General features: G+C 35.1%; 1 protein-coding gene across 3 annotated transcripts in view; it reads left to right on the top strand.

The window, feature by feature from the left end:
• TMTC3 (transmembrane O-mannosyltransferase targeting cadherins 3) overlaps positions 1 to 27,872 on the top strand; it is a 65,296-nt gene that overhangs the window by 21,296 nt on the left and 16,128 nt on the right. For all 3 annotated transcript variants that reach the window (XM_036760066.1, XM_036760067.1, XM_036760068.1), the window contains 8 exons: positions 1,470 to 1,569; positions 4,076 to 4,191; positions 4,634 to 4,806; positions 6,216 to 6,468; positions 7,722 to 7,870; positions 11,903 to 12,023; positions 21,510 to 21,621; positions 24,655 to 24,758. In XM_036760066.1, the coding sequence (XP_036615961.1) occupies positions 1,470 to 1,569; positions 4,076 to 4,191; positions 4,634 to 4,806; positions 6,216 to 6,468; positions 7,722 to 7,870; positions 11,903 to 12,023; positions 21,510 to 21,621; positions 24,655 to 24,758 (1,128 nt within the window). The remainder of the gene's footprint in view (positions 1 to 1,469; positions 1,570 to 4,075; positions 4,192 to 4,633; positions 4,807 to 6,215; positions 6,469 to 7,721; positions 7,871 to 11,902; positions 12,024 to 21,509; positions 21,622 to 24,654; positions 24,759 to 27,872) is intronic.

Here is a 27,872-nt window from a genome sequence, read left to right as displayed (position 1 = left end):
GATCCTCAGCTAAAAGCAGCCAATAAAAAGTTTCTGTCGTAGAAGAGATCTGCTCAAGAGTGATCCTTAACCAAAGAGCCCCTGGTTAGATTTCAAGTCAGTCTCCTTAGAGGTAAAGTTAACTCACCCTGCTCCATTTCTATTCTCCAGTCCCCCTAGCTGACAACAGTTATTACTGGTGGTGGTGGGTTAACTGAAATTTCTCCACCTTTACTATGAAGTCCTGGCCCACAATCTGTTTCATACTTAAAGTTTAATTCCAGTTTCCTCATCTGTAAAATGAGAGAATTAGACTAAGTGATCTCTGGTGTCCTTTTTGTCTCCAGTTTTCTGGATTTTAGTGTGCTGAACTTGGAGTCAGAGTTCAAGTCCCACCTCCTGCATTTATTTAGCTATGTGATTGCGTGCAAGTCACTTAACCCTTCCAGGCCTCATTTTTCTCAAATGTAAACTGGAGGTAATATGTACCCTCTCCACCTCACAGGGTTATCTTAAGGAAAACATTAGAAATCTTAAAGCATTACGTAAATGTAAGTCATTAGTGTTTTCTTTTAAATCTTCAATGAGCTGAGAAATCAGATTAACCAAGCTTGCAGAATTATGTCTAAAATGAAGGTCCTCTGTTCTGCAATATTATATATTCAGTTCATCAATTCGACAGGTATTTATTAAGTACTGTTATGTACAATGCATGGAATCTTTAGTGTGTGGATTTTGTAACATCTTTATTAACTGCTGAGAGTCTTTGGTTCTTCCTAATTCTCATTGTTTGAGATTTTTGGAAAAAAAGTGGTCTCTGGAAAAGTGAGGTGGTATTTGCTAAAATGGTACTCTAATAAAATGATACTTTAATAATTATTCATCTTTATAGCTAAAATAACAGGAAGAAACAGTTAACATTCATGACAGTGCTTCAGAGACTTCATTTATACTATCGTATCTCACTTGAATCAAGAGGATATGTTTCTAAAGAGTTGTGTAGAAGTCATACTTGAATGGAGTGGAGCAGCTCATTATTTAAAGGAACCCTAAATTTAATTCTCTTAAAAAGTAAAGTTCAGTTTAGATGATGATTGCTAATATTTTTAATTCAGATTTTCATATTAGATATTTAAAAATGCAGTGCACATCTATGATTAGAATCATCCATTATAAAACTTTTTATTTTTGCTAGCTTTAGACTTGGTTGCCTTGTTACTCAGCTTCACGTTCTGGGGAAGATGCCTGTGTGTGTTAAAGTGTTAACAAAAATAAGGAGTTGGTCCCTAATGTGGTAGCTAAATCTTAAAGATGTGTTTAACCCTAAAATATATATGTTAGACAAGAATAATTTGAATAAGTAGAAGTTATGGGCACTTGCCACATGAGGGCACTCAAAGAATGTTAACATTTATGGCATAATTTTTTGGAAAAGCAGGTTTTCAAGGCATTGCTTATTAATTAGTTTTCTGTCTTCCTTTCTGTTCTAGGTAACAGGTGTTGTAGGAAGAGCAGAACTTTTATCATCAATCTTTTTTCTAACTGCATTTTTGTCATACACAAAATCTAAAGGTCCAAATAATACCATAGGTAAATGTCTATGCTTTCTTTGACTATAGAATAATAAAGAACAATATTTTTAAGAGAATACAAGAATTGCTTTGACATGCATACTGCTTTTGGATTTATCATTAAAGCAACAGAAGAATGCCATATTTTCCATATTGAAAGCATATCTGAATATATGTATTTTCTCATAACATAAACCTATGCTATATAGAAATGCCCTGTGACTTAAATGCTTTTAGTCTTATTTCCCTCCTTATTTTTAAATATCTCTATTTGGTGTGACCAATTTAACCTGTACTGCTTTCCTTTAGCCATAATACTGAGGTAATAGTGACACGTCTCTGATGCAGGTTCTTATTGATTCTTTGAAAATCTGCTGTGGATATACATTTGAAGTGAGCTAAAAGTTATTTTTCTCTACATATAGCTGACCTAAATTAAAATGTGGTATCATCCATTATGTAAAGAAAAATTAACTTTGGGTTCGCTTCATATGCTTGTTAACTTTTTTATTTCAAACTGACATTCTACTGGTTAATATCTAACATATTTAAAACATTGTAATCTTTTCAGAAATTATATACTTACAGAATACAAACTGATTTTGTTGATTATATACTGCAGAATAATGTGTCAAGCAATCGAAAGGCGAATATGAAGGTTTCGGATGTTAGCTGCACTTTTGAATTAATCATGCCACTATTCCCCACCCCCACCCCTTCATTTGGGCAAATGATAAAGAATGGCTTATGTGTAAAATCAGCTTAGAACCATACAGTTTTAGAGCTGGAAGGGACTTTAAGGCTGGAAAAGTGATTAGGCACATAAAATTGTTATGGTTTTATCTCCTCTACTAAATCCAACTTACATACTCATACCAGTGAAATCACAGATGTTTGAAGTATAGTATTTCTAGAAGTAGTAGTATATAGAATTTTCAGTGGGAATCTACTTTTTTAAGATAATTTCATTGATAGATGAAGATACTAAAGCCCAGAGTAGTTAAAGAAAATTTACCGATGTTAGATGACTAGTAGGGACATGACGAAGACCCACATCTGAGAACTGTAATTCTTTATGTAGTTCAGGAACACAGGGAGAAATACTAACTCAGTTTGTGCAGAATTACATAGAATTTTAGCTATATAGACATGCCCATATAACAATGAATGTATCTAATTTCATAGTAAACCAGTTTGACAGTCTTGACGTGCAAGAATTTGTTGATAGGCTGGAGTAGCCAACCAGTATTTTTTTCTGTGTCATTACTGCTCTTTGCTTACGTACATATATTGCCTAGCTAGGCCTGCCTCTTAAAAAATGCAAGATTTATGATTCCTTGGCTCTCGGAGCCCTTCATAATTTGTTTCCACTGTCACATAGTTGCTACTACTTCTTGATGCCCACCTTTCTGTTAGATCATATAGGTTTCATTATAAAAACTAAACTTGCCATTCTCAGTTCTTCTCCTGTACCTGTTCCTTATGTTGTCTCCTTCACCAAAGATTGCTTCTCACAAACAAATTTTGTTTTGTTTTAATATGTTTTATTTTTTGATTTTACATCAGTCATTTCTGGATATGCTCTTCATGCTACACCACCCTGCTCCCTCCTTCCAGACAACACACTCCCTTGTATCAAAGAAAGTTACCCCAAAACTGATACATTAATGATGCAATATTCTGCCCACCTAGACCATGCCCTGTAGGGCCATTATTAGCTTTTTAGTTCACTTCATTAACGATCTCATCCACATGCTGTAAAAATTGTTTGTTCTTCTCATTCTGCTTATTTCACTGTATCCATTTGTCTTTCTGTCTCTTCCCAAGTTTCTCTGAATACTTCCTCTGTCATTTCTTATTCCACAATAATTTCCCACTACGTTGCACAGTTTGTTCAGTTGTTTATCAGTCAGCGGACACTCACTTTGATTCCACTTCTTTGCTACCAAAAAAGAAAGTACTATGAATATTTTAGCAAATATTGGACCTTTCTTTTGCTAACCTCTTTGGGATGTATGTCCAACAGTGGAATCGTTTGATCAAAAGCAAACAGGCTTTTGATTTCTAAAATATATTTTTGCTCTCTTCCATATTTATCCATTTGTCAGGGTCCGTGTAAGGTCCTTTCCTCTAATAAATATGCCCAGTATTAATGAAGCCTAATTTTCTTCATTGACAAATTGTTGGAGGGGAAGAGGGGTTATTGTATGGGGGCACTGAGAGCTTAAGTGATCAGCCAGTTTGTATGACAGTATTTGAATGAGCCCAGCCCTCTACTGCACCAAGCTCCCTCTGCAATTTAGATTAGAAGTATAACATTTAACATTTCTTTCCAAGTTAAACTGAAGGATTCTCATAAAATTGAAATACATATTACATTTTAAATGAGGCAGCTTTGGGGACAGTATGCTACATCAGGCTTATAGAAGTATGTTGGGGCGTTTTCATTAATCACAAATAACAGTCAAATCCAAGTTGTTCTCCTGTTGTCAGATTATTTCATAAAGTGTTTTTGCTCCTTATAGTATGGACTCCAATTTTACTGACTGTGATTCTAGTAGCTATTGCCACGTTATGTAAAGAGCAAGGGGTCACTGTCGTGGGGATATGCTGTGTCTATGAAGTATTTATAGCACAAGGAGTAAGTAGAAATCTAAACTTTAATTCAATTAAATTTTTGTGTAGTATTAAATCAATAGGATTCAGCTCTTTTTGCTTTCAATTGAGGCAAATTAATTTTTAATTTCTGTTTTTAATAGAAAATAAACAGCTTAATGTCTTAAAATAGGAACTACTACCCTCTTCCTCACTAACTCTGAAAATTTACTGATATAATTGTTAGACCCAATTTCAAACTGAAGGCTAATTCTGTTAAAAAAAAAAATTTATTATTGGCCTTAATTATTTTGTCTTACAACATTTGTAGGTGTAACCCATCTCATATTTTAAAATTTCTGCTCATTTCTCACTGCCTCTATGAATGTTATATTTTATATCTATCTAAATTTGTGTTTAGTCTAGTGTTTAATGTTTTAAGGTTGTTAATGAACTAAGCTAACTATTTAACTCTTTCTCCTTGCCAGTATACATTGCCATTATTATATACTACTGCTATGCAGATTCTTCGTGGAAAGGGCAGTATCCCTTTTTCTCTGCTGCAGATACTGCTGAAACTTATTGTCTTGATGTTCAGCACACTATTGCTTGTTGTGATAAGAGTCCAGGTTATTCAATCTCAGCTTCCAGTATTTACCAGGTAAGAGCCATTAGTTTATGCCTTTTAAGTTTTGCAGTGGACTGCTACAACTATAAATTGTCATGGATATTTCAGAAACACTTGGATTTAAAACACTCAATTTTAAACAAATGTTTTGTGACTGCTTATTCTTAAATCACCAGTTTTCATAGTGTAGCCTTATTGTGTGCTATTTGACTTGCTATAAGTGAAATAACCATTAGACAAACTGGCATTATAAGCAAGAATTCTGTTTAACATAAAGACTCCCATCTAATTGACTGTAATGCTATGAAAACTCTATAACTCTAAATTGTTGACAATAAATCATCCTGTAGAATAAGGACTTTTTCTGTTTTGTGTCCATGTTCCACCAATTAAATAAAAGTGCTTTAGAAAAGTGCTGAGCTGTTAACACCTATCTTACTGTCAAAGAGCAGTTTATTCTTTCATTCCTGAGGTCCTGTCTCCCTTCAGAAACCCTACTAAACACTAAAATCTTCAATTGGAAATCCACAATATTATGCAAAAGAGTATCTAGATATTACCTGCCAGCTTCCTCTTTACTTTATTGAACTTAGAGACTTTCATTTGGCTTGCTAATTCATTTCAGACTGGTTGGCTTTAGCTTTATGGCCATTCATCAAGTGGAAACCATTTCTAAGCACTTTACTCCTAACAGTGTTCCAGTGTAAAAAGAGGGGAGGGAATGGTGACAATTATATATCGTTGCAATTAGAGGCAGGTGATACAATATACTTTAGAGTGCCATTATAAAAGGGCCTTATCTTTTGCGGTTTGATCAATTAACTGAACTAAATAAACTACACATGAGGCAATATAGCCTAGTTGTTAAAGGTCTGGACTTGGAGGCAGGAAAACCTGGATGCTTACACTGTCTCTGATGTTATTGTTTAACCACGAGCAAGTCACTTATCTGCAAGCCTCAGTTTCTCACTCTCTCTCTCTCTCTATATATATATATATATATCTATATATGTATATAGATATATATAGATATATATAGTGGGTATAATAATATCTCACCGGGGTTATCTATATAAAGCATTTGGAAAACCTAAAAGCAGTACATAAATGTCATCAAATATTAGTATCCTAGGAGTTGTATCCTGGATGCCGACTTTTGAACATCAAAGATAGTATTTATCTTGGGTTCTAGGTAGGTTTCCAGTATCATATTTACTAATATTAATACATTTTAAAAGAAAAAGTTTGAAAGAAGAATATAACTGATAGAGTTCTAATATCCCATTGACTTAGAAAATAAACTTTTAAATTGTTACTTAGGATGTTTGTTACTTAGGATGTTACTAAGATGTTTGTCTTAATTATTATTTATATACATTGTTTTGAAAACTTTGAAAGCATAATTTCAAAAATTTCTTTTTTCTCTCCCCTCATACCTCCAGGTTTGACAATCCAGCTGCTGTAAGCCCAACTCCTACAAGGCAATTGACTTTTAACTACCTCCTTCCTGTTAATGCGTGGCTTCTGTTTAATCCCTCAGAACTGTGCTGTGATTGGACAATGGGAACGATACCACTTATAGAGTCCTTTTTAGACATTAGAAATCTTGCCACATTTGTTTTCTTTTGCTTTTTGGGGTCACTATTAGTATTCAGTGTTCGATATCCTGGTAATTCCTCAAAGACTGTGTTAATGGTAAGAAATTCTTTCTTAGTAATAGTTTCATTTTTTTAATGTCTTATACTGCTTATTTTTAGTGACATTTAATGATTATTCCTTTTTTATTAAACTACATTAAAGCAGATGACTCATGAAAAGGATGTTTTTTAATAGCGTCTTTTATCATTTAAAATTTTAGTTCCATGAAGGTAAAGGTTTTGTCTTATCCAAACTTTATCTATTTGAGCTTTTTGGTTGTTTTACCTACAAAGCTATATAAGATGTTTTGCATTTCCTCTTGTCATTTTTTTTTCATAATGCATTCACAAAAATTCATAAAGGTCTTTCGGTTTTATTTATGTATTTTATTGCTCCTATTAAAAGGACTGAATAAAAGCCATCTGTTTTACAAATCCTAAAGCAAGGAGAAAAATAAGTTTTATCTCAAATCTTCTGAGGCCAGACCTACTTTTGATTCACTCAATTAGCTACTCTAGATAATGACAGAATAGTGAGATGAGGATGCAAAAGTCCTTAGAGGGAATAAGGATTAAATTTATTTCACAGTACAAGGTTTTAGTATAATCATATGGTTACTCCAAGCAGTTAAGAAATATAATAGAAAACTTATGTTTTATTATTAATCTTCTATGCTAGTTTTCTGTTCCAATTTTTTAAACTTGTATTTGTCAGTCATCAATTCCTTGATTCAAAGAAACGTGTTAAATGTTTCAAGTTTTTGAGATTTAATAAGGAACTTTTATTTGTGTGCTTTAACATAGAGATGGAAATATTTGCTTTTCTCAGATACTTGTTTTAATAAAAGTCTATAGGAATGATTGCATAGAAAACCAATGAAATTGGACCCTTGTGAATAATCCTACAATTCAGATTGAATCTGGTATTATTACCCTCAATTTAAGCTGTTCTTGAATAAGTAGAATATGTATAGAGTAGAAATTAATAATTTCTGCTTTTTAGTAGTTATTCCTAAACAAAATCCTCAAGAGTCTAACATTAGCAAAAGTTCTGAGTACATTCAAATGGGCTAAATGCATTCTGTTACTGTAAGAAGCCTGTATCTCCCTTTCAGGCAATCTTAAGGTTTTCTTAGACTTAGCAATTTCCTCTTGCTTCAGTTAGTTTTAAAGTAGCTTTCATGTGTACCTCTTCCTCATGATTATTACAATCACTACACCATTTCAGTCAGATAAAACAGAGATATGCTTGAGTGTTTTATCGATCTAATTAAATTTACCAAAATCTCTGGCTATTTTTCATCTATATAGGCACTATGTTTAATGGCATTGCCATTTATTCCTGCATCAAACCTCTTTTTCCCGGTTGGATTTGTGGTTGCAGAGCGAGTGTTGTATGTACCTAGCATGGGATTCTGTATTTTAGTTGCTCATGGATGGCGGAAATTATCCAAAAGAAAGTAAGTTAAAATTCTAGTTCATTTGATGATTACCAGTCATAGAAATAACTCAGAAAGAAGCAAGTATCTTAAAGTGGGTGTGTGTGTATACTGGAATTATCCTTGTTTTGGGTTTTATTTTAATATTTGGGTTTTTTTTTAAATCTCCTTTAAATCTTTTTTTAAATCCCCATAAATAGTAATTTTTAATCTCTTTAATATTTGTGTCATTCACCTCAGTTGCTTGCTCTGCCAGTTTTGAAGGTTCTTCAGACCCTCTACCAAATATTTATGTTAGACTCTGACATGAAATCACCATTGGTATATGTTATGGATAATAGGATCATAGACTTAGAGCCCAGTATGTAGGGAATCATAGCTCTTAGAGGTCATGTACTCCAATTCCCTCATTATACAGAGGGAGGAACTGATGACAAGAGAGAGTAAATGATTTGCCTAAGGTCTCACATATGTCGTAAGTTGAGAAGTCAAGATCTTACACTGTGCTGCCTTTCGAATCAAACATAGGTGTTCCTGGACAAAGTAGCTATGCGTTTAATAGTAGTAACATAATTTATTCCAGTTCAGCTTCCCTAGTCCTTCTAAATGGCATTCCTGGTTTTGTATGTGCTTAGGGCTTTATCTCTGGATACAGCTCCTTCTTTGGACACTTTTTGGTGGCCTCTTGTCCACCAGGTCCTTGACCACTTTCCCACTGTTTGACATATTGAGCTTTGAAGTCCACTGAAATTCAGAGCTTTTTCACCCAAATTCTTGCCTACAGTGTCATCCATCCTCTAATTGTGCAGTGGATGTTTTGAGCCCATATAGGACTATTAAATTTCATCATTCTAGCCAATTGAGATCCTTTGGGTAGTTTTAGTTCCTAAATCTGTTGTCCAGCATAGTAACTATTCTGCCATCTTGTATCATCTTCAGACTTGACAAGCTTGCTGTCAGTCTTCATCAAACTCATTGACAAAATCTTTAAACAAAAAAGGCCAAAGATTCCTTGGGTACTCTAGAAATCTGCCTCTAGGTTGACATTAGTCACTGTTCTCTGGGTTTTATCCTTCAAATAGCTCTGAATCCTGCTAGCCCATATTTCTCCCATCTTGTCCACAAAAATGGCATGAGAAACTTTATCCCCTGACTTAACTCTGTAATCCAGGTGTACCATACTTTAAACATTTCCCAGTTACTGCTCCTGTAATCGTGACAAGAAAGAAATCAATCAGCAGGCATCTACTAAGCATCTACTATGAGCCAAACAACACACTAGGGATACAGATACAATTGATTAAATAATCCCTACTGACAAGGAGCTGACATTCTAATGGGAGAGGCTACGTGTGTGTCTGTACGTACAGACACACACATACACACAAAGTAAATGTAAAGGGAATGAATGCAGATAGATAAAAAGTATTTATAGAAAATAAAGATAAGCTGACATGATGAAACTATGCTGGCTTTTAATAATCACTACATTTCAAAGTGAAGAGAACCTGGAAAACAATTTATGCAATAAAAATAATATTGTAAAGACAACTTTGAAAGACTTAGGTACTCTGATCAACATGGTTGGTCACTACCAACCATGATTCCAGTGGACTTTTGATGAAACATGCTTCCCACCTTCTGATAGAGGTGATAAACTCAGCATAGATTGAGGGTTTTTTGTTTTGTTTGGGTTTTTTGTCTTTTTGGACATGGACAGTGAAGGAATTTGTTTTACTTGACAATAAATGTTTGAATAAGGGTTTTGTTTCTCTTCCTTTCTCAGTGAAGTAGAAAGGGTATTGCAAGGAGGTGAGGAAGAAAAGGTGGCTCTTTGTAAAAATAAAATTTGATTTAAATAGTAATAATAATCACCACATCTCAAAGCGTTCACAGGTCACAAAATTCCTAGAATTTGTCTGTGAATCAAACTCAAGATTATCAGTCTATCATTTGAAAATAGAAGGGTTTTTTCATGTGTAATCTTGTAGCAACTTTACTGGCCACCACAATTTTTTTAAGTCACCAGCATTAGATCAGCAATCATATCTCGTGATTCTTAGATGTAGTTTGTCTTGGCCTTATCAGTTGTACTTATTGAGGAGACCTACATACTCTGCTATACTTCTCACTTATCTTGGTTTTCAGTGCTGACTGCCCAGAGTCATAGAATGTCAGAGTTTAGAAATCCAATCCAAACTCCTCATTTTACAGATTAAGTCAGATGATTTGCTTGAAGTCATAAGATAGTAAGTGGTAGAGTCAGAATTTGATCTTCTGATTCCAAGTTCTATACTATCTCCCTTTTTTTTAATTCTATCCTTGCTTGTCCAGATGTCATTCTCCTTCAAAGAGAAACAAGAATTGAGAAGTATTCTTTTGGCCTCTTTATTTGTAATGTTTACAGATGAATTTGCTGTCTTAACCAGTTAGCCCAAATTGCTTGTCCCTGCTTGCCAAGAAAATATCTCTCTTGCCTATTGGCAGTTTCTAGGTCCCTTTCTAAGTACTAGTTGGAGTTGAGTATTTTTGCTTAAGCAAGAGCCTCCTCTAGGAAATGTTGTTAGTTTAAAATCCCTACCTTTATCCACTTTGATTTTAATTAATATCAACAACTGGTTTCAGGAGGCTGGGTTGGAGGTGCTATAATTCCAGTTATTATCTCATCTTTATTTTTCTAATTTGGTCTTGAGTCAAATATAACCCTTTTCCTCATTACTTCTATTCACCTAGTCTCTCAACCACAATGTCATCTTCAATTCCTCTCCTTACATTTGCTCCATATGTCCATTTTTTTGCCAAGCCTTGTCAGTTCTGCTTTCACAATATTTTCATAGAAATCCCCTTCTTTCCTCCTAGTCTTTATATATCATAGTTGTTTGCATGTTGTTTCCCCCATTAGAGTGCAGAGACTTTCTTTATATCTCCAGCACTTGGCATAGTGTTTGGCACATATTGTTCAGTCATTTCAGTCATGTCCAACTCTTTGTGACTCCATTTGGAGTTTTCTTTTTCAAAGATACTAGAGTGGTTTGCCATTTCTTCTCCAGGTCACCTTACAGATGAAGGAAACTAACGCAAACAGCGTTAAGTAATTTACCCAGGGTCACACAGCTAGGGAGAGTTTGAGGCCAGATTTGAACTCAGGAAAATGAATCTTCCTGACTCCAAGCCCTGCACTCTGTTATGCCACCTAGCTGCCCTGCTTGGCACATAGTAAGCACTTAAAGGCTTGTTGGACCAACTGCTACATCTATAATTAATTGTTTACTATCTGTTAAAGCACAAGTTTCTTTTTAATGTCATTCTATGTTCGCTACATCCACTGTCTTCTGACTTGTCTTGAAGAAAATGTTTGTGATATATAAGCATGAGATATCTATGTAGTCTACAAGCCTTTGACCTCTTTTATTTCTTGATACCATATAAGCATTTATTAGGTGTTAGTTATTAGGTAGTTACAAGGACTTTAAGGTCTAGTAGGAGGATCCAAAACCGCAAACTGTATTTTTCCAGTATTCTCCACTTTCTTATTTTACATCAGTATATTCACATTTAAATTGTCATTGTGGTTTATGAAGTGATCATCATCATAATAAGTATATTTATATACTTCATCTTAGTTTACAAAGAATATTTATGTTTCTTGTTCTTACCCCTGCCACCAGAAAGGTAGGGATTGTTATCTCCATTTTATGTATTAAAAGGCCAGTTATTTTTAAATCTACTTTTAGCTGTCTTGCATTTTTGATGGCTCAAAGGCTTAAGCAGGGGAAAATTTTAATATGTCTTAAATGTACCTATACTAAAAAGATAGAATTGAAAGTTAATTTCACCTTAGGCAATTTTTGACCATTGTAAAGGTGTATTACCTTTGCTGTACAACAGATTTGAACTTTATATTTGTAAATATAAAAATTCTTTCATTTCATAAAACAAAAAGTTGATGATGATTTACAGTAGGTTTATTATCAGATATAAGTTGGACCTGATTGCTTCTGAAGTCACTTCGAGATTCTATGTAATTTTGATTTTACTTTTTTCCTCAAACAGTGTGCTAAAAAAGCTGTCCTGGGTTTGTCTGTCTATAGTGGTGATCACTCATGCCTTAAAAACACTTCACAGAAACTGGGATTGGGAATCTGAGTATACCTTGTTTATGTCTGCCTTAAAGGTAGGTAAAGTATTTTTCAATATGACTGGAAAGCACGTATCAGAACCACCTTTGTGAAGCACAACCAACCTGTTTTTGTTGTTTCGTTTTTACTTTTGACTTAGTAATAGAAGAAACTTGTAAATTCCATAAAGAATTTGTGATATGCAACACTAAGTCACCTAGCATTTATTAAGTACTTACTCTGTGCCAGGTCTTGTGCTAAGCTAAGTAGGTATTAATCCAAAAGTATATATCCAGAGCATATATCAATATTTTCTCATATTAAATAAAAAATTTATTCTGGTGTTAAAACAAGAGAATTTATTATTATGCGTGGTTATGTATTTAGAATATATATTTAATATATTATTTTCTCAAGATTAAAAAAACTTTGCCAGTTTGTGTTAGAACAGGGCTGTCCAAAATGTAGCCCACGGGTCCCATGCAGCCAGCAGTCCAATTTATGCAGCCCTCCTACAAGCATAGAAATTTACATAAATGCTTTAGAAAATGAAGCCGAGCTACAGCAGAGCTCTCATTAAAATGGCAAATCAATATATATTGTCTATTGTTTCAATAAAAACCTATGGTTGGACAGCCCTGTGTTAGAATATGAAACTGGAAGATCAGTTCGAATAATAATAGAAAATTAGAGTACAAACTGAAAATGTTATCAGGATCCTTTGAGTCAATGACAATTTTGATATAGTTTGTTAGATATTTGGAGGATGGAAAATAATCACTGAAGTGCTTTGTTTCTATGCTACAAATACATCGATTAGGACAGGACCACATCAGTACGGTATACATTTTATCCTAGCAATAAGATTCTATGGAAACCTCACACTTTGATAATATATAGATCACCTAAAGAGATGAAGAGAATAAGCTAGAGATGGGAAGTAAAAAGTGAGGAATTGGGCCCAATACTAATAATTAGGGACTTTTCAAGTTAATGAAACATAAATGGAAAAGTTACTTAACAACAGTAATAGTACATTACATCTATGTAACATTTTATACTTTGTGTTTTTCATATTTATTGTATCATCTGTTCCTTGCAATAATCCTGTCTTTTCATCAGGAAAATATGTATGTGGTGGTTTTTTTGTTTTGTTTTTTTTATCCAGATGTTATCTTATCATAGGAATTGGCCAGTGGGGAAACTCCCTCTACCAATGTAGACCCAGTAACTCACCTATAACTTAGAGTTTTATGAGTTGCTTGGACTCAGTGAGAGGATACAACATTTGGCCCATGGTCACACAGGTAGTATGTGTCCAAAGAAGGGCTTGAACCCATATCTTCCAAACTCTGAAACTAGCTTTTTATCCGCTATGCCATGTTGCCTCTTGATGTAAGGTAAAGTTTTGAAATGAGATGATTCTCTCCTACAATAGATATTTTTAGAATCTTTAAAGAAGTAAAATAAATTGGACTTGATTCTTAGTAGTGAGCAGAAATTGGTATGGCTGAATAATTGTAATGATCACAACACTTTTCATTCCTCACTGTGGGGGAGAAGTAGAATTCATCATACAGTTTGAGTTAAGATATAATGTATGGTTAAGAAGTATTTGAAAGTTAAACGAGCAGTTATCCCCTTATTAAAAATACTGAGAATTGAAATTGCCAGGGGGAATAGGAGAACCCCTAGGAAATAAATACAACAGGACACCCGTATACTATAACCCCTCTATTTTTGTCTGCTATTGAGTCCCTGTCTTTGGTTACTGGGGTACCCCCTCACGTTTCAAATTCTCATTACTTCTCCGGTTCCCAAAACCCTATCTTATAAGAGGATGCTACAAGGCTTCCTTTGCCCTGTCTCTTAATAACATATCTCATCTTGGACATTTAAATGATAATTTATATATAAGCTGTAAAGCCCTACAAGGGAAATAAAATGGGGTGAGGGAGGGTAGTAACATTTTAAAAAGCTTAACAGTTTAGTTTACAAAAGGTTCCTGTAATCCTTTATGGGCTAAAAATATTCACTACTTTCCTTAGATTCCCTCCTGCCTAAAATTCTTTTCATTGCATGTCTTGATTTTAATTCAGTTCTGGTTCCAAGATCATCAAAATAGAGAACATTGCTATCTTTAAGAATCTGCTTCCCTAGTTTTCAGTATGGCATATGGGAGCCTCACTCTAAGCAAGGACTTCCCTCTCCAGTCCTCCAACTCAATAAACTCATCCCTTTGCTTATAACCCATTGGTCCAGACTTGGAATACCTGACCTACTCCTTTCATTCTCCTCTAGTACTACTACTGGTTCTTCAAGAAAAAACACTTCCTTCTCAGAACCCCCAAACCAGCTTCCCTGGGTTTCAGGCCTGGGTAACTGTCTCACTAGAAAATGTTTTACCTTTTTGCCTCTCACATCCTTTGTCTGGCTAGTCCTCTGAAATGAATTGTTTAAGATAGGTTTTGTGGATATTTGAGCACTTAAGTAAGACTTAGGATCTTATCTCTTACTAGTTGGGTGATTTTTGAGCAAAATACCTCCTTGTGACTCTATTTCCAGGTTCAAATTAGGAACTTTATGTAAAATACTTTATAAACCCTAACACACTATATAAATGTCATCTATAATTATTGTAAATAAGACTCTATTCTCTATATTATGAGGACAACAGCCTTTCTTAACCTAGCCAATACCCTATCCCACCCAACCCATCTTTCCCTAGACTATCATAAGTTATTCTGAACATGAGCTTAAGGTCTTTGCTATTAGGTGAAGCAAACTGACTATACCTGTGGTGGACCTGAGGACTTAGATGTCTTTTCCTAGTCCACAAGACATTGTTAAATACTAAGTAAAAGAATGTCAAAATGCTTAAAAATCAAAAAATAAGAATCTGAGAATTTTGGGACTGATGAAAGGGAGATAGGGGGTGATTGATTAGGAAAACATTGAAGGAGATAGGAAAAGAGCGCAAACTGTGTCAAGAACAAGAAGGGGATCTAGGAAGAGAATGAAGGCCAAATTGATAGTTATCAGTCTTTTTTTAGGGCATGGCAGGCTCTGTGACCTAGAATTCAGTTCAGGAAACATAATTGATAAACCTGCAGTGTGAAGGATAAAAAATTATATCACCTTTGTCCTCAAGGACAAAGGGGAAATATAAATAATTTTCTGCAAGGTAGATATGGGGCAGCTAGGTAGCACAGTGGTTGGAGTGCTGAGCCTGGAGTCAGGAAGGCTCCTCTTCATGAGTTCAAATCTAGCCTCATACACATCCTAGCTGTGTGACCCTGGGCAAGTAATTCAACCCCATTTCCCTCAGTTCCTCATGTAAAATGATTTGGAGAAGAAAATAGCAAGGCAAGCCATTCCATTATCTTTGCCAAGAAAACCCCAAACAGGGTCACAAGAAGTTGGATATGTCAAGCTCAGCAATAACAAAAAGAATGTGATATGGGCAAGCTCACTTTCAGGTAGAGGTAGAATTGTGCAAGACTTCAAAGTGGACGTAGGTCTTCATCTCAGCCTTTATGAAAGAAGAGGATTTTTACAGAGGCATAAAAAGAATGCTCAGATATGAGATTAAACAAAATTGGAAGACCAAATTTTAGATTGGCTAGAAAAGTGAGACAATGAAAGGTAGCACTTTGAAAATACCTGTGGGAAGGTAGGTTAGAGACATTGTGGAAGGCACCATACTCCAGATTAAGGAGCAGATTTTCAGCATGACATAATCAGACCTCTGTATTAGGGAGATTATTTTCTCATCTGGGTGGAAGGTAGATTGGAATCAGGAGATACCGCGGTAGAACAATTGGTTCTGAGGCTATTTTAGTAGTCCATTGTGGAGGAGGAAGCCATTAACAAGGGGTCCTCTTCCCATAGCTGGTCCCTACAATGAACCTCTTATACTTGTGTGGGGGCCAAACTCAGACTAGGCTATTCACAGGTAATCAGGGCATTCTCTGGTTGAAAGAAGTCATGAACCAGGACTATCTCAAGTAGGTGTACCTAGTAAGTAACCCTAGAATGATTTCAGGGCTCCCCCTCCCCATTATCCCCAGAAGTAGTTAATGATATCTGGAATTTCAATGGGAGACATTCATTTAACAGTTAGAAGTAAAAGATTTAAACACAAATGCTGGGCTTTTCATTTATACTACAGTGTAGTAAGACATTCAAGCAAAGTATTAATGAGTCTTGTCAGGTCATTTCATATTAAAATTTTTTTCAGTATTCCAGAGTAAGAGGACTTTGGGTAATCCCATCTGAAACTGACCAGCACTATGTACTTCTTGGTTCATGCTTAATAATTAGGCACCTTTTTTTTTTATAATTATTTGTATACATCTTATATTTCCTCTTTTAAAAAGGAAAAGAAAGCAGGAGGATTGGGGGATTTTTGTGGTTTATAAGCACTTAGGGAAGTGATTATTAAAAGCTAACATGACTTCATCATAATTCGTACAATATTAACCTTGGCCTTTCCTGTTTAGATAAGTGGATTAGACCTATGAGATCTCTTCCAACTTCAAGATTCTATGATTTTACTGAACCAGAAGCATAACACAAAACAGAAGATGTGATGACTTTTTTATTTTTTTTTTTTTGACCTGGGGAATGCTGTGTTGGATGTCACTTATTCATTCATTCTGCATTTACTGAACAGGGAAGTGGGAAAGTAAGAAACATAAGATATATACAAATATGTATAAAACAAGACAAAATATGATTAAGCATCTAAAGAAAAGTACAGAGTACTGTAGTTGTTTCTCCTTCATTCTCAAAGAGGACCATGACATCAGTAAGGTGATGTTATGACTTGCAAGTGAATTGGATTTAAGTGAGGCAGTGCTGTGCAAAGTCACCAGCCTCACTCTCTCCTCCTGAGCCATCTGGATCCAGTGGCAACATGTGGATCAGGACAACTGGAGATGGCTCCCACAAAGTACTATAGACCTTTAAAAGAGGAAGAGGACACTTCAGTTTGGAGAGGGATAGGGATCAGGGAATGACAGTATTTTTGATATGCTTCGAAGGATCAGTAGGATTTGATCAGGTGGAGATGGGGATAGTCAGGAGGGTAGGACTTTTCAGGTGAAAGGAATGGCATGTTAAAAGGTTGAAGAGGCAGAAAAGTATGAGATGTATTCAGGGAATGGCTCTGATGTTGTAAGATCAGGAGAGTTATGTGAAGTTAAGCTAGAAAGATAGGTCAGGCCTAGATGATGGGAAAGACCTTGAAAATAAGCTAAGTAAGGAATTTGAGGCATAGTGGCAGTGACTCATTTTTATAGCCCTTTATAAAGTGTTTTCTTCATAACCACTGTGAGACATTAAGTGAATGCTATTATAAATGAGGAAATTAAGTGACTTGTCCAGTATCACACAGCTAATAAGTGATGGAGCCAAGACTCATACTCAAGTTCCGTGATCCAAAATCCATTGCTCTTACAATTACATCATGCTTCTTCCCTATTACTAAGCAATAAGAACACATAAAAAATTATTGAGCAAGAGTGATATGATCAGAGCAGTATTTAAGAAGATTAATCTGTGGCAAAATTTAGAATGGATTGAGATGAGTAAGACTGACACTGGAAAGCTATTACGCTTATATTCCAGCAGTGTAAGACTGGCTCAGTATTGGGAAAACTATCAACATAAATTACCACATGAGTAACAAAAACAACAAAAATAATATGTATCTCTAAAGATGCAGAAAAAAATTTTGACAGATTACAACACCCATTCATATTTTTAAAAAACAAAGACTAAAAAGCATAGGAATCAATGGAACCTTACTTGGAATGATTAGTAGTATCAACCTAAAAACAAGAGCAAGCATTATCTGTAATGGGGATAAACTTGAAGCCCAGTAAAATCAAGGGTGAAGCAAGAATGTCCATTATCACTGCTATTTTTCAGTTTCGTACTAGAAATACACGCTATAGCAATAAGATAAGAAAAAAAGGTGTTGAAGGGATAAAAGTAAGCAGCGAGGAAACAAAAATGTCATTCATTGCAGATGACATAATGTATACTTAGAGAACCCTAGAGAATCAACTAAAAGACTAGTTGAAATAATAAATTGTCAATTTTACCAAAGCTGCAGGATATAAAATGAACCTACATAAATCATTAGCACATCAGTACACTACCAACGAAACTCAGCAGGAAAGGATAGAAAGAGAAATTCTATTTAAAATAACTGCACACAATTTAAAATACTTGATATATCTGCCGAGAAAAACCCAGGGATTATATGAATGCAGTTATAAGACACTTTTCACACAAAGACAGCTCTAAACAACTGAAGAAATATTAATTGCTTATAGGTAGGCCAAGCCAATACCGTAAAAGTAATAATTGTACTTAATTTAAACTTATTCAGTGCTATACCAATCAAACTACTAAAGAACTATTTTATAGAGTTATAAAAAAATAATAACAACTTATCTGGTAGAATAAAAGGTGAGGAATATCGAGGGAATTGATGAAAAGAAGAATGTGTAGAAAGGTGGCCTAGCAGTTCCAGATTTCAAACTGTATTACAAAATGCAGTCATCAGTCTGGCTAAGAAATAGAGTGGTGAATCAGTGAAATAGATTAGGTGCACAGTATACAACTGTAAACGAACATAGTAGGGGCAGCTAGGGGGTGCAGTGAGTAGAGCATCGGCCCTGGCGTCAGGAAGACCTGAGTTCAAATCCAGCCTCAGACACTTGGCACACTAGCTGTGTGACCTTGGGCAAGTCACTTAACCCCAATTGCCCTGCCTTCCCCCCTCCAAAAAAAAAATTAACGTGGTAATCTAATTTTTGATAAACCCAAAGATCCAAGCTTTTGGGGTAAGAACTCATTATTTGACAAAAATTGCTGGGAAAACTAGAAGGGAGTTTGGCAGAAACTAGGCACAGACCAATATCTCACTCCAATTGCCAAGAGGTCAAAATGGTTAAGAGATTGGCTAGAAAGGTATCACAAATAAATTAGGGGAGTGGAGAAAAATGTACCTGTCAGATTATGTTGGTAAGCAAAATGGGCTCCTTAGCACTTAGTTCAACAAGTGCCTTTGAATAGTTTGGCTTTTGTTCCCTTTGAGTAATTCATTGAGCCTTACTAGGTGCTAAGCCCCAGACCCAAACCCCTATTAGGTGTAAAACCTTAGTGGGTGTGGATTGGCAACTAAGGTGGGGCCCAAGGTGGGGCTAACTCCAGGGAGGGCCTAGTTTACATGTCTGGGAGAGCAGAGGCTCTTAGATCACATGGTTTTAAGTCGCCTCTTTGTGTCACATGTGTGACTCACCCCTGACATTGAAAAAGATGTAAAAAAGGGTTTGGTCTCCTCTTTCTTGGAGCTCTTTGTCACAGCAGTAGTGGTGCGCCTGACTCTGGGCCAGCCCTTGTTCTGAGCTCCCAGGCTGAACCTAGATGTTGATAACTATGAGTTGTATTGGGTCTGTCTGTTGATGTTTGTACTTTGTAATTTGCTCTGAAGTTCAGTGTGCTGGCTTTTTCCCCTGAACTAAGTGAATGATATTTGTGTGCTGAATTAAGTAAGTTTGCCAACCCCTTAACCTTGCTTTCCTTAGTTAAGCAGATCAGAAGAACCTGTGCTATTGGCAGCTTTCTAGGTGCTGGTTGTGGGTGGAACTTACACCCCCACAGAAGCTGCTAGCCAGATTGTTGAAACACAGATCTATGGATGAGGGAAGAGTTTATGACCAGAGAAGAGAAAGAGAGCATCATAGGAATACATAATTTTGGTTACATGAAATTTAAAAGCTTTTGCACAAACAAAACTAATATGGCCAAAATTAGAAGGAAGACAGGAAGCTAGGGGAATTACATCAAGTTTCTCTCATAAAGTCTCATTTTTCAAATATCTAGGGAACTGATCCAAATTTGTAAAAATAAGAGCCGTTCCCCAGTTGATAAAAGGCCAAAGAATATGAACAGGTGGTTTTCAGCAGAAGTTAAAGCTATTAATAGTCACATGAAAAAATGTTATAAATTACTACTGACTAGAGAAATTCTAGTTAAAACAACTCTGAAATACCACTTCAGATTATTAGACTGGCTAACGTGACAGAAAAGGAAAATGGATAATACTGGAAGAGATGTGGAAAAATAGAGACACTAAGGCATTCACTATTGGTGAAGTTGTGAATTAGTCCAGCTATTCTGGAGAAGAGTTTAGATGTGCTGCTATAAAACTGTGTGTACATACCGTTAGACCCAGCAATACCACTGCTAGATTTGTATCCCAAAGAGAATGAAGGAAAAAGATCTATTTGTGCAAAAATATAATAGCTTTCTTTTTTATGGTGGCAAAGAATTGGAAGCCAGGGGGAAGCTTATTAATTGAGGAATGGCTGAACAAGTTGTGGTGTATGATTGTGATGGGACATTATTGTGCTACAAGAAATGACAAGGGAGATGATTTCAGAAAAACCAGGGGAGACTAATATGAACTCATGTAAAGTGAAGTGAGCAGAACCAGGGGAACATTATACATGGTAAGACTAATGATATAAGGATGATCAATTTAAAGACTTAGATTCTCATCTGCTAAGTATTTGGGAGTCTATTAGAATAGGGAAGATAAAAGTTAAAAGGGAAATTTTCTTCCTACCTAATAAAGACTCATTGTTTGCTCATGTTTATTGCCCCCTCTGAATTCCGCTATTTTAAATTAGAAAGGCTTCATGTACTTATTTGAGGGTACAAGTCCTCGTGCTAGTGCAGGTCACAATACATCTATGCCTTGTCATCTTACACAATTCTTGTCTATGTCTTTATTTAAGTTTTCTGTAGAGAATACATCCAGAGTCATTCCTCTGGTTCTAGTGATACTGGTGGATATCATCTGTTATTCATGATTTTATATTAGATCATAAAGCTCCTAAAAGTTTTTTTCTTTAATGTTAAGAACACAATCCTGCTAGGGATACACCATCACAAATGTAAAATGGGAATTAACTATAATTACTATTTTCGTATAGCTGAATCCCCTGGTAGGAGGGAATGTAGTTAATTCCCAGCCACAAAGTTCCAGTAACCCAGTTTTCAGGGTTGATACTGCAGCGTTTCTTAGTCTACATATTAAAAAGTGATCTCATGCATTCTGAATATTCCTATATTAAAAAACCAGTACAACTTTTGCATTCTAATATGTTTTTCACTCAGAATATTTGATACCTTAAAGTATATTGTACCTTGTGGAATAGTTGAAAGAACAATGGAGTTGGTGTTAAAAGACTATGAATATCATCTTCCATCTTTTAATAATAATGCAACCATAGCAGATCACTTAACACCTCGGAACCTTTATTTACTCATTTGTAAAACAGAAATAATAGTTTACTACCTACTAAAATCATAGTATTATTTTGAGCGTAGCACTGTGCAAACCTTAAAATGCTATATAGATGTAAGTCAGTAGTTGTTATAATAGGAATGTTAAAATTAAAAATACCTATTTAAACTGGACGTCTCATTTCTCATATTTTCATGTGCTTTGTATATTTAAGGTAAATAAAAATAACGCTAAACTGTGGAATAATGTGGGTCATGCTTTGGAAAATGAAAAGAATTTTGAAAGAGCCTTAAAATACTTCCTACAGGCAACACATGTTCAGCCGGGTAAGTAGTATACATTAAGTTAATATCACTCTCAAGTAATTTTTTTAATATATTTTGGGGGGGGAAAGGGGGAAGGCAGGGCAATTGGGGTTAAATGACTTGCCCAGGGTCACACAGCTATTAAGTGTGTCAAGTGTCTGAGGCCAGATTTGAACTCAGGTCCTCCTGACTCCAGGGCTGGTGCTCTGCTCACTGCGCCACCTAGCTGCCCCTCAAGTAATTTTTAATAGTTTATTTTTTTTAATTTTTTTTAACTTGAAGGAAGAATAAGGGCTTTGTTTTAAGTCATACCTGAGCTTTCCTCCAGGAAAGATCCTACTCTATCCAGTGCTTTATTGTAGTCTAAATGCAATCCTGGATTGTCCAGTGCTGTGGTCAGCCAGTAGTAGGGATACTTTTACCTTTAGGACGTGAAAGGTAAAGTTCATCTTACAGCTGTTGCTTACTATCTGTGAGATCTTGGGCAAGTCCGTTTAATCCCATTGTGATTCAGTTTTCTTATCTTATCAATGGAAGAGTTAAACTAGATGATCTTTTGCTTCTTTTTTTTCCTTTTAAGTGGGCCTATGATTTCCTTGATGTAGTTCCTAGTGAAGAAACTCTCTATTAATTTAGATCAGCTGCTTTGCATTTTGTGGTTATAGAAAATTGTTTGGGGCCCTGTGAGGTTAACTGACTTCCTCTAGTTCACATATCCAGTATGTATTAGAGGGGAAATTTAAACCTAAATCTTTCTAATTTCTGGGCCAGCTTGACAGAACCCTGCCTCTCAGGCAAATTGATCTTTAAAACTCCTGCTAGGTTAATATGAACTGATTCAAAGTGAAATAAGCAGGACTAGGAAAACAATATGACAGTGACTACAACAGTGTAAATAGAACTCACCAAAACAAAAATGAATGTTATGTAATGTCATGGCCCTGAAGAAAAGAAAAGAACGTGTCTTCCGAGCAACTACAAAGGTAGAACACAGCATATACTTGTTTGGTGTGATGGTTAGTTTCATTTCACTGTTCTTTATTTTCTTTTTTAATTCTCCTTATAGGGGCAGCTCTCTAGGTGAGATAGAGGAGGTTAGAAAATGAAAATGATGAAAAACAAAATATATTAATAAAAGTTTTAAAAATAAAGTTAAATCCCTCCTAGTTGCAACATTCTATGATGTTGCTTCACAGGGAGCTCTCCAAAGAGCTCAGATTAGAAGAAATATATAAAAATTAGAACTAGAAGCAGATGACCAAGAAAGAATTCAAAGGGATGAACACAGACTTATAACAATTTTACCAAGCTAAAAATTGATGTTTGAGTAGAGGTTTCCAGAATAATGCTAAGGAAACACAAAAACGATTTGTTTGGAGCAGGAAAGCAAACAAGGAAGGAATAAGCCCTAATGCCTAGGACAGGTGGTACAGTGTTAAAAGATGATTGAATAAGTAGAAATACTCTTCTTTTGCTTCCATCTCTGTCAGAAAATGACCTTTAATTTATTAATTATTTATATTATAAATTCAGTAAGAATAAATGTAAAGTCTTGCACTTAGGTTCAAAAAAATCAAATTAAGATTAAGATAAAACATGAGTTCATATGAAAAATACAAAGGATTCTTAAATTGATTGCTGGGTTTAATACGAACCAGTTGTGTGATGCAACCAACAAAAAATGTTAGTATGCTTTTAGGCTGCATTAATAGAAATATTTCTAAGTTTCTGAGATAAGAGCAGTAAGTAGCCCTCTCTTCTCTATGCTGGTTAAAGTACTTTTAGAGTATTATTCTCAGTCCAGGACATTGTTAGACTGAAATTGGGTCCAGAGAAGAATAGAATGAAAAGACTTTGAACTATATGATAAGTTCCAGGTTATGCAGCCAGCGAGATGAAGGATTAGATATTTTCTTCAATCACAAAAGGAATTGGAGCAGAACACCAGTGTGTGTGTGGCTGTGAGGCACTCCACTAAGCTTGAGGGAAAGAAATGCTGGGGCCAGCTCTACCTCCCCAAAAGTCACATATGAGGCATTGTGGGAGGAAGGTGAAATGGAAGTCCAACCCTTCCTCTCCCCCCGCCCCCCACAGGACATTGCAGTCAAAGGGAAAGAGTATGAAAGTGAGCACTACGGGAATATGAGTAAAAGAGACTGAAATCACAGAAGATCTCAGGAATAAGAAGACTCAGTAAAAGACCTTAAGCATAAACAGATAAATTATCAACAAGGAAGATATTAATTACATAAAAAAATGGCCTCCTGATAGAGCAGATATCTCTGAATAAATATTGCAATACAAAGCAAAATAAATCAACACTTGATAAGGGAGAATACCTTGTGAATTTTAAGAGCGCATAGAACCACCACAGGATGAATGGTTTAAAAGAGAACCAAGAATTAAGAAAACAGAATATATGGTCTGCAAGGCAGAAGGAATGGCAGAATAAAAAAGTCTGAATCCAAAGTGAAACCGTATTATATGAAAAACTGTTAATGGAACAAGGAACGTTTATTCTGAACATGTTGGCTTAATATGAAGAATGTTCTAGTAATTTGACCTTCCCCCCAAATGGAATAAGCTGCCTTTTGAGGTAGTGAAGTCCCTGTCACCATTGATGTTCAAGCAGGGGCTAGATGGTCATGCTTATTGTAAATGTTTAACTTCAACTATTGGCACAGGCAGACTTTTTCCCCTAAAGTGCTACTAGGTTCTGGGGAAAACATGAAAATAAATAAGATACTTGGTCCTTGCCCCCAAGGAGGTTACAGTTTAATAAGAGAGATAAAATAACCATAAGACAAATTGGAATAAATGAGTGCAAACAGTGGTGCGAAATCATTGTCTCTCCCCTTTCTCTACAAGAGGAACTGTATTACCTATTATGTATAACATGGTGAAGTTCTTAGGACAATACATGCTTTTGTTTACATGTGTCCATATAATATTGTTTTTATATATATGTATGTATATATATATATGTATATATATAATTAGTATTGTTCATGAGATACTTGTATGTGAAGTAGGATATCGAATGTTTTATTTTAGATGATATTGGGGCCCACATGAATGTAGGAAGAACTTATAAAAATTTAAATAGAACCAAAGAAGCTGAGGAATCTTACATGATTGCTAAATCACTGATGCCACAAGTAAGTAATATTACATTTTAACCTTATTCTTGTTGAATGATAATGTAGAACAAAAAGTTGTCTATTTTTAAGTTCTCTTTTTCTTGCTTCTACAACCCAGTTAAAATAGAAATATTCCACAGAACGCTATCACTTCTAACCAATTTGGACTTAAAAGTACAGAGTGTCCCAAAGTCTTAGTGTAGTTTTAAACTTTAAGAATAAGAAAGCACATTAAGATTTTTGGGACACCCTGTATTAATGTTTTAATGAATAACTCACTAGGTAACTCAAGTTATTAATATTTTTACAATCTATTAATAAATTTTATGTTAACTAATTTTATTAAAGTCATTTATGTATGTATTTTGTTGACTTATTAACCAACATTTTTTTATTCTCTAAAAAATGAAGGGTTTTTTTTTAATGTACACTAATTTCTAAACTCCCATTTTTCAAAAACCAAACAGTAAGGTCTCAGATGTCCATATTTTTTTTCCTAAAACTTATTTCATTGTTATGAGAGATAAATAATAAACCATCTTACACAAGGGATTTTTTCAGAAAAGCAACTTTCTAGAGGGCAAGTACAAATCTTTTCCACCTACATTACCATAAAATGGTCATTAATATTCATCTTTATGATTAGAAGCAGCACCCTGTAAAGTAGCCACACCATTAGGAGTCAGTTTGTACTCTGGCATTGTCACTAACTAATGCTTGATCTTGCCCACGTCATGTAACCTCAGGTTCCTTTTCTGTAAAATGAAAAACTAGATGATCTCTCAGTTCCTTTTTATATGCTGTGATTCTATGATTAGATTACATATACTTAGCATATTGTATATAATTTATAAAATTTTGTTTAACTTGAAGGCTAATAATCAGTGTATAAGATAGAATTTATGAATGCTCAGTTAATCAGAATAATGCAATTAAGTCATTATTACTTGACCACTCTAGACAAAATAAAGTTTACTATCATTCAGAATAAGTTATTTCAGCTTGTCCCATGCATGCATAATTTTAATACTGGCAACAAGTTAATTTAAAAAAAAATTTAAAAAGAGAACTTATTGAATAATGAATTAGGCTTTGTACGAATTTCAGAAGGTGTTCATTTGTGTAAAGAAATCAGTCATTGGCAGAACTATATACTTCTTATCTGTGATTGCCATAAAAATGATTGTTTATCCTTTGCAACATATACTAAGGAACTAATTTTCATGGTGAGTTCTCGAGTTAGACCAGTGGAGTACAAACTCTGGAACGTTCTGCCAAGACTGACTGATCAGTAGGTTGGTGATGTGGTAAGAAATTCTCTGATGGCAAACTAACAAAAAATGGGGCAGTCTTGCGCTTCTCTGCGCTTAGCTATGCTGGTACTTGAAAAGAATACTCATGCTTTTGCTAGAACTGTCCTTGAAAGCAGAATGGTAGAAACTTCCAGAGTTTGTGCCCCACTGGTCTAGCTTTTGAGAATCCACCATGAAAGTTATGTCACCAGTATCATTTGCAAAAGAAAAATTCTACAAGTAACTAAATTCATAATTCAGACTAAATCAGAATATCTTATAATATTTGATGGCTTTCTTAATGCAAAGGTGAGAAAAGGTGACAACAGAAGAAAAAAAAATACAAAAAACGTATCAGGAGTAAGGAACGAAAGACACCAAAGACTTGTACTTTAGAAACTTCCCACCAGTACTCATCAAGAGAAGAAATCATAAGTTGCTGGATGTAGGAGGCATCAGTTAATATCACCAAAAAGATGAAAAAGACTTACTTAGGCTAATCCTTAGAAAGTAGACTCTGTTGCCAGGACCATCCTCCAGGCTGTCATAAAGACAGGAAGCTACTCATTACTGATGTAGATGGCTGTAGTTCCTGAATCAGCTGTTTATACAGTTAGGTCAAAATCAACACCAGCTTATTAGAGAAAGGATTAAAATTAATGGAAAGCTAGAAGAAAGAAAAAAATCATGGAAAATTTTAAACAATTGAAATTGCTCATCCCTGGCCTATTCAAACAAGTTATTAATAACAAAAAATGGGATATGGGTAGAAAAAAGAACATGGGTTATTGAACATTTTATACAGAAGGTTATCTGATATATTGATAACAATTTATCTGATACATTTATATTACTATAACAATTACCATAACAAGGAGAACAAAAGAACTGTAAATATCCTTAGGAAAAGCTACTTGCCAAAGGCACCACCAGTTTAGTATAATAATAAGTTAATTTATAAAATCTTTTAAAAATGACAAATGCTATCCATACCCAGAGAAAGAACTGATAGTGTCAAAATACAGATCAAAGCATACTTTTTTTACTTTATTTTTCTTGGGTTTGGGGTTTTTTTGGTCTGTTTTCTTTTACAACATGACTAATATAGAAATATGTTTTGCATAACTATATAATCTGTATCAAATTGCTTGCCTTCTCAATGAGGGGGGTGAAGAGGGAAGGAACTTGGAACTCAAAATTTTTTAAATGAATGTTAAAAATTGTTTTTACATGTAACTGGGGAAAAATAAAATACTAAATAAGCTTTCTACACCAACAAAAATTAAACAAAAAGTCTTTTTTAATTCATATTTTATTATTTAATATTTTTAGTTTTCAGCATTGATTTCCACAAGATTTTGAGTTAAAAATTTTCTCCCCATTTCTACCCTCCCCCCCCACTCCAAGGTGGCATATATTCTGATTGCCCCATTTCCCAGTCAGCCCTCCCTTCTGTCACCCCAATCCCTCCCATCCCCTTTCCCCTTAATTCTTGTAGGGCAAGATAGATTTCTGTGCCCCATTGCCTGTATATCTTATTTCCCAGTTGCTTGCAAAAATAACTATTTTTTTGAGAATCCACTTTTAGAACTTTGAGTTCCAAATTCTCTCCCCTCTTCCCTCCCCACCCACCCTCCCTAAGAAGGCAAGCAATTCAACATAGGTCACATGTGTATCAATATGCAAAACACTTCCACAATAATCATGTTGTGAAGGACTAGCTGTATTTCCCACCATCCTATCCTGTCCCCCTTTATTCAGTTTTCTCCCTTGACCCTGTCCCTTTTCAAAAGTGTTTGCTTTTGATTACCTCCTCCCCCTATCTGCCCTCCCTTCTATC

The sequence above is a fragment of the Trichosurus vulpecula genome, chromosome 5, assembly GCF_011100635.1.
Source record: "Trichosurus vulpecula isolate mTriVul1 chromosome 5, mTriVul1.pri, whole genome shotgun sequence".
In the NCBI taxonomy this organism is placed as follows: domain Eukaryota; kingdom Metazoa; phylum Chordata; class Mammalia; order Diprotodontia; family Phalangeridae; genus Trichosurus; species Trichosurus vulpecula.
This window is presented reverse-complemented; position numbering and strand designations above follow the sequence as displayed.